The 7380-nt window shown below is 45.5% G+C and overlaps 1 protein-coding gene across 1 annotated transcript; it reads right to left on the bottom strand.

Annotated features, from left to right (window-relative positions):
• Window positions 1-1654: 1654 nt before the first annotated feature.
• LOC131721974 (zona pellucida sperm-binding protein 3-like) lies at window positions 1655-6355 on the bottom strand. Its single transcript, XM_059015420.1, has 10 exons — window positions 6212-6355; window positions 5173-5348; window positions 4711-4817; window positions 4261-4352; window positions 3855-4035; window positions 3513-3621; window positions 3177-3268; window positions 2687-2772; window positions 2227-2340; window positions 1655-1917 (listed from the first exon to the last, which is right to left on the bottom strand). Exons 1-10 carry the CDS (start codon window positions 6276-6278, stop codon window positions 1757-1759), a joined length of 1185 nt encoding a protein of 394 aa, XP_058871403.1. The 5' UTR covers window positions 6279-6355; the 3' UTR covers window positions 1655-1756.
• Window positions 6356-7380: the final 1025 nt, after the last annotated feature.

Below are 7380 nucleotides of genomic sequence, written 5' to 3'. Positions count from 1 at the left end.
TTATGGAAGTGTGGCGAGAAGAAAGCCATTGCTGAAAAAAAACCCTTATCAAATCCCGTTTGGATCTTGCCAAAAGGCATGTGGGAGACACAGCAAACATTTTGGAGACTGTGACAGGATGCGAGTGACGAGGTGCAATAAATACAACATCCGAACCAGATTCTCCCAAAATGTCCGTGATTTATTAATAAAGTATAAGAAACAAAATAACAAAAATAACAAAAGAAAAACACTCCTAATCCACAATCCTCCGTGCACGAAAACTGTGCTCTGTTATTCCAGGGATTGTGGTGAGTGGTTGGTGCCGTGCTGTGAGGGAAGTGCTCCGGGGATTGTGCTGGCTCAGTGGCTGCAGCCCCTCGCTTCTACTCCTCCGCTGTAAAGACAAACACAGACAGCACGTAACACAAAACAAAACGAGAACAGCTCCGGCTGGTGGCTCATTTCTCTCAGCGCAAAAGCCCAGGTACTGACGTAGCTGCTTCCCCTTTGTACCCAGCAAACTCCTCCCTGCAGTCATCGCGTCGCCATGGTTTCTCCAATAGAGGTCTGCCACGCAGCTGACTGCAATGGAATCGTCCGGAGTAGTTGCAGCTACGCGCCCCTCCTAATATAGTCACCTTCTGTTTTCCACCTACCACCGAGGTGGCAAATCTAGGAGGCAGCATACCCTCACCTTTACACAGCACCCTTTCTAGTTGGGAGGGAGATTTACAGCATTGATCCTTTCTCTCTATCACAGAGACACAGCAAACATGTGGAAAAAGGTTCTCTAGTCTGAGGAGACCAAAATTGAACTTTTAGCTTTAACGCAAAATGCTATGTGTGGCGCAAAGCCAACACTGCTCATCACCCTGAGAAAACCATCCCCACGGTGAAGCATGGTGGTGGCAGCATCATGTTATGGGGATGCTTTTCATTGGCAGGGACTGGGAAACTGGTCAGGATTGAGAGCAAGATGGATGGAGCCAAATACAGAGAAAAAAAAAAACCTGTTTCAGTCTGCAAGAGACCTGGGACTGGGGCACAGGTTCACCTTCCAGCAGGACAATGACCCTAAACACACAGCCAAAACAAGAACACGACTGTCTTAGATTGTCCCAGTCAAAGCCCAGACCTCAATCCGATTGAGAATCTGTAGCAAGACTTGAAAATTGCTGTTCACCAACAGTCCCTATCCAATGGGACAGAACTTGAGCAATTTTACTAAGAATGGGCAAAGCTGTTAGAAACTTACCCAATATGGCTCACAGCTGTAATTGCTACCAAAGGTGCTTCTACCAAGTATTGACTCAGGGTGTAAATACTTATGCAACCAACAAATGTCTTATAACTTGTGTCAATAAAAAAGTGCTTTTCAATTAAATTTTCAAAGTTAAGTATGTTGTGTAAATCAAATGGTAAAAATCCCAATTAAATCAAATTAATTCCAGGTTTTAACTACAAAATGTGGAAAAGTCCAAGGGTGGTGACTACTTATGCAAGGCACTGTACTCTACTTGTTTTTGGAAAGGTTGCTACAGAAGCCATGTACCAATCATGTTATTCAGTTCTGCAGTATGATCATTTATCCAGCAGAAAGAGGTTAAATTCCCTTAAAACATCTACACACATTCCTAAAAGTTACTCCATGGCAGAAATCAGACAGACCAGAGGAGATTTATGCAGACATTTTATTTCAGCATACAAAAGACGAAATCAGTATTGCTGTGCTGGCGAGCTGCTGGAAACCGTGCCGACTGCTGTGTGCATTTCATCAGTGGGGGGCAGGAATGAGAAGCTCACTGCTGGACTTGGAGCAGAGTCTGGGATGACGCCACACGCATATGTAGTAGCCCAGAGACAGGGCTCCCAGGAGAGCCATCAGGAGCAAGGGAGCAGCCAGGACAGGAAGCCAGGCCAGAGCCAGCTGGGGTTCTGGGAGAGAAGAGAAAGGGTTAGGAACAGGAAGGGTTCCCAGTGCAGGCATGGTCTTTACAGTGCCCAGGAGCAGCTTCAATAGGAGTCTGTTGCTTTAGGACCTGCAGGGAGGTACACTTGGGACCCTGTTGTAGGGGTGGGCAAAGTCCCTGTGTTCCAATAATAGAAACATTTGAAGGTTTTGGCAGAACTAGTAACGCACATCTTCAATCCTTCAGCAGAAAGTACTGTAAAGATGAAGTCAGGGCCATGTTTATACATGCAAGCCACGTGTACACAGGATTGTAGACTGCAGGCTCAACTTACCCTCCAGTGATAGAGCAGGGCTCCTCTGGTAGAATTCCTGGCTTCCAGCAGACAGCTCTTCAGGAAGGATCCTCAGGGGTCCCAGCACTGCAGTGTGTCTCAGTCCCTCTTCAGCTGCTCAGGAGAAAAGGGGAGCCTGGTTAGAAACAGGACCTGCTGCTTTACAGCAATGCCTCATGCCGTACCAGTCACTACAGCAGGGGGCAGACTGAGGCTAGATGAAAACAACCCAAGCTTTGTGGCCAACACGCCATTGAGCAGAGTACCAGCAAGAACAAGCAGCCTCTCTGGCTGGAAGGGGGAGCAGGTCTTTGGTAACCAATACCAGAGGCGCTGCACCCCTATTTGAGCATCATTTGTTGGCTGCCATACAATTAAGGTCAGTCACCATTGCATTATAACCCAATTAAACCCTGCAGCTACCTGTGTATTTACAGCATATACAAATAGCAGCATTTACCCGTGTCCCTCCTCTTCCTCATATTGCAGTTGGAGGTACAGCAGCTGCACACAGAGCTCTGACCAGGGTTATCCAGGAGCTCCCAGCTGCAATAAAACAGGACATTGAAACCAAGAACAGTGCAATAGACTTCTACTGGATAGAGCAGCAGAATGAATGTCCAATGACAGACACCCACTATATGAACATGTAGAAATGCAGGGGTGAACTATACATGCAGAGAAAGTGCCACAATATAGATTTAGAATTGTTTAGGACTCTTTAGCACAAGTGGCTCCCCAGGGACTTGCACACACGCCTCGTTATCCCAGTTCCTGGTGACAGTGAAAGTGCATTTCAATTAAATTCTCCACATAACTGTAAGGAGGCACAGAACTGATGTTGTGCAGATCAAATGAAAGACACTAGTCCTGGGTCCCTGCGGTGTTGGTTAACGGGACCTCACAGCCCTGGAACAGAGAGCGCAGACTCAGCAGTGTCCAGTCCTTACCTCCTGGATCTCTGGTTGAATGAACAAGCTTTCTTGGTGGGGTTACCGAGCTGGGCAGGGTCCCAGGCCAGCAGCTGGCAATGGATATAGACCTAGGAAAAATAATGTATTTTAAAATAAAAAGCAACTCACACTGAGCATTTGCTTCAGGTGCATTCAGATCATGAACATTGCTCTAGGACCTTGGAAGTGTACTTACAAAAGCATTACACACACACTACAAGCACAGCATCAGATACTCACCAAGAAAAAAAAAACCACACCAGACATAAAATCATGGTAACTAGCTGCCCTGTGCCCTCCAATACAAACCATATTAACCCATCAGATACTCACATCTGTGTTCAGTTGTGTAAACTTGAAGGCCTGGACAACAAGACGGATCTCGGAGGTCTGGACTCTGGGCAGAAACCTGGAGCTAGCAGTCTGGCTGTCTACAAAGCATCTGCAGGGGGAAACGGGAGCACTGAGCAGGAGGAGGCTCTCACCAGGACTGGGGACCACTAGGGTCTGAGGCCAAGGTAGTATTACAAGGACACAAGCACACTGCACCCCTTTTTCTGAGCGCCCCTTGTAAAAAGGTGGCACAGTTTGCAAAGCAGGACTACTGTGCTCCCAAGTGCTAAACATTCAGATTTAAACTGTACATTTCCTATACAGCTTCCAGTGAATATCTACCCGTGGTTGGCGATGAGGGGGTAGGTCTGGCTTGAAGGGCTCAGCTGTGGAGTGCTGGCAGCGACACACTCTTCCACGTAGACCATCAGCGGCATGTGGAATTGCTGCTTCACTGCGGCTGCGATGTTGATGGGGGACCCCAGGAAGAACAGACTGGAGGTGCGGGGGGCTGAGAATTCCTCTGACAAAAGGAGGGGAGCATGAGAACAGTAATCCTCCCAACTCCTCACTAGCCAAGAGAAAGCAGCATTGACCAGCACCAGAGGAATTAGCTCAACATGTTCTACTGGAATGGAGGAAATGACCCAATGAGCAGCACAGGCTGCTGCCTCTGCCAGGTTACTGTTGCACTGGATGCCTTTCCAAACTAATAGACCAAGGGTACATCGCAGGACAGCAAACTCACCATTCATAAACCCCATAGTAAACTCCAGCTTCCCAAACCCAGAAGCATCCCCAAGTGCAGGGTTATACACTGGAGGAGTCCAGCCAGAAAGTCTGCAGAAGACACAGGTAGAGAGCTTTGGTTAGAGCAGCAACACATCAAAACAGTTTGTAAATCAGCAGAGGAATGCCTTTATGAAACTGAACTAAACCTATGGGGAGCACCAACTCTATAGAGGTGAATAGCAATTGCAACAGCTCCTTGAATGCATGAGAGGTTAAAGGGAGTAAAAGACACTCATTAGGGAGGTCATTTTAAATCAGGTTTCTCCACATGCTGGTCATACTACAGCTCCCACTGGAACAAAAACCAAGTCAGCTTGCAGCTGCACCATTCACTGCTGCCAAGAGGGGGCAGCAAAGGGAAGGGTTCAAGACCTACAAGTAGAGAAGACAGCTCCGCAGTACTCACTTGGTGTAGGTGCACACAATAGCCTGAGTGAATGGAGTCTGGTAGAAGCCACTCTGGGTGGGCTGGTACGTCAGCACATTCATGTAACTGATGATGCTGGAAGTAACCTGGGCAAAGAAATGGATAAAAGACCACAGCAGTTTAAAAGCAAAATCCCATTTGTTCTCCCCATTAAAAGCCAACAGTGTTTCCTATGGAGTGGAAGCTGCATACAGGCAGGCAAAGTGGTCATTGCCAGGAGCATTATGGGTACAGCTGCAGTGGTCCATATATTTGTAATATTAGCCCAAGTGTAAATAAACGTAGTTCCTGGGTGAACAGTTCCAATATCCCGACAGTGAGCCCGTTGCAGAACATAAAGCTGGGAAGCCAGAGGGATGAAAGGAGAAACCATCTTCATGTGGAAAAGAAATGAATGGGGGCCTGAACTGGAAATACTAGAAAGAATGAGCGGCCACTTACCATGCGCATAAACCTGCAGTCAAGCAGCCCGGATTGGAACTGCACAGTGTTGTAGCTGCCAGTGGACGGAGAGCAGCTTCCCAATAGAAAGCCTTTGGGGTCCAGGGGAAGAGCCTGCCCAATGTTCAGCAACACTCTCACACTGACAGAGTCCACACCACAGACTACAGTCCCAGCTACAGGGGAGAGATTGAAACATTTCACACCCCTTCACAAGGAACACAATTCAGTCAGTGCGAGGCTGGCAATTAAGACTATTCATTATATATGTGGTCTTAATGTTAGACCTCAAATTTACATTGATATACTCCCTTTGCACATTAAGGATGTTCAGATGTCATCATATACGGCAATGGTACCTGTGCAGCACATCACATGGTGCAACTGCAGCTAGATCATTGGAGAGAGTCTGAACTGCAGCACGGCCAGCAATTGAAAGCCAGGTAGAAACAACTTCAGCTATTGCACTATTTAAATACTTACACATCCCAAATGAAAGCAAGAAATCAAACGGTTTTAACTATCCACAATTGAGCAATCAATAAAAAGCCCAGAGTCTTTATTAAGAACATCCAACAGAGAACTAATAATTTTATTGTAAATGAGTGTTACAAACACAGGTAGAAACTAAACTTGTCCTTTTAGTACAAAACTAGATACAAGGTGTACAAACTTTAGAGCTACTTGTAAATAAGCGATGCATTAGATCTTGTGTATGGATACATACTTACTCATAGTAGGTCTACTTGTGCAGTTTAATACAACTCGTGACTAAACGCCTCGTGGTTTAGAGTGTTTTTATAGAAACAGAAAACTCCACCGTCACCAGCAGTTTATACACTGCGCAATGAACTGACCGGCAACATTGTACTGGGAGTGGAAAAGAAACTATGCAGCAAAAATACCACTTCTAAAAAAACAATTACATAAACGCAGAAGCCATAATGATCACTTAACAAATGAATTGGCCAGCATGTGTTTATCTAGTACACAGAGACCGGGTCCCTCCTAACCCCACAATAGGTTATTGATACTATACCGTCCTGTGGTGCTGCAAAGGGAATACAGCAAAGGGCCAACAAAACACTGCTCAGAAATAACTCCATCGTGAAAACAGGACGATACTATTCCACCGCCGCCCAAGAGCTTTTATAGAGATATTCACACTAATTCATTAACAAGAAATGACCACTAACACCTGTGACTGTCCTGCGCGTTGACGCTTCTAAATTCCACGTGTACTGCAGAGCTCAGCGCGCTCAATAATGTGCATCAATTGTTGTGTTTTTAAATGCGCAGGTTTTTTTAAAAAATCTTGAATTATTCATAATGTATTGTTACAGTAATCGCATTAATAAACAATGATGAATGTAAATGCTCCTACGAGTATCTGTGGCTGTCACTACATTACATGTTCAGCGGATCCAGATATTTGTTGCCAGAACTGTTATACGATCACGTACACATTTAGAAATACTGAAACGAACTAGCAGTTCTCAATATAGGACATGTCTGTCATTGAATTGACTTCGTTTCTTTTAGTATTTATAAATATACAACGACAGTATTGAGAGATTTATTGTGATGGACACGTACACAGTTGAAAACTTGACTTATTTTTAGGAATACATTGTAAACATAGAGCGCGTTCGTTTCTCAGGAATGCGCGTGTGGAGTGCGGCAGTGCAGCGCACTCGCTGGGAGTGAGGCAGTGCGGCGCTCTCGCTGGTGTTAGCGGTCACCTCGCCTGGTCAGTTCAGTAGTTTGAATTGCTAATAAAAGCCTTTGGACGGGGCTCAGCGCGTATCATCCTGTTTACGTCAGGGCCTCTTTCTGGAGCGGTGTTGTACTGGCGTTTGTTGGGTGCCTCTTGCGGTACCAGAGGAAGGTATATTAATGGGTTGCATATGTACTGCATTGAAACACAGTCTTTATAGTGTACATCTGTTTAATACAATAGAGTGCTCCGTCTATGTTCCTGTATTGCATATCGTATTTGTATAGTATGATTTATAATGGTGACTCGCAGTGTGTTGCTGGTTCTGTGCTGTAGTCCCTCTGTGGCTTCAGTTGTGCGGTTAGTTGGACGCTGTCTGTGTTCTAGATATACAGATGCTGATCAATGTCTTCATCACTTCTTGGCAATGCTGACTCCTGCATTTATTAAAACATCATTCTATCTCAATCACAACGTGTTTATAGTAAAAC

The sequence above is a fragment of the Acipenser ruthenus genome, chromosome 50 (genome assembly GCF_902713425.1).
Source record: "Acipenser ruthenus chromosome 50, fAciRut3.2 maternal haplotype, whole genome shotgun sequence".
In the NCBI taxonomy this organism is placed as follows: domain Eukaryota; kingdom Metazoa; phylum Chordata; class Actinopteri; order Acipenseriformes; family Acipenseridae; genus Acipenser; species Acipenser ruthenus.
Note: the sequence above shows the minus strand (reverse complement) of the source record. Positions and strands in the feature narration are given on the sequence as shown.

What these genes read in the sequence shown, in the direction of transcription:
- LOC131721974 (XM_059015420.1), bottom strand. Translation starts at nt 6,278, where the DNA reads ATGGAGTTATTTCTGAGCAGTGTTTTGTTGGCCCTTTGCTGTATTCCC. An exon ending in ACTGCAGGTTTATGCGCATG is followed by an intron (nt 4,818 to 5,172) that starts GTAAGTGGCCGC and finishes TTCTTTGCCCAG; the next exon opens with GTTACTTCCAGCATCATCAG. An exon ending in CCCCTCATCGCCAACCACGG is followed by an intron (nt 3,622 to 3,854) that starts GTAGATATTCAC and finishes TTCCCCCTGCAG; the next exon opens with ATGCTTTGTAGACAGCCAGA.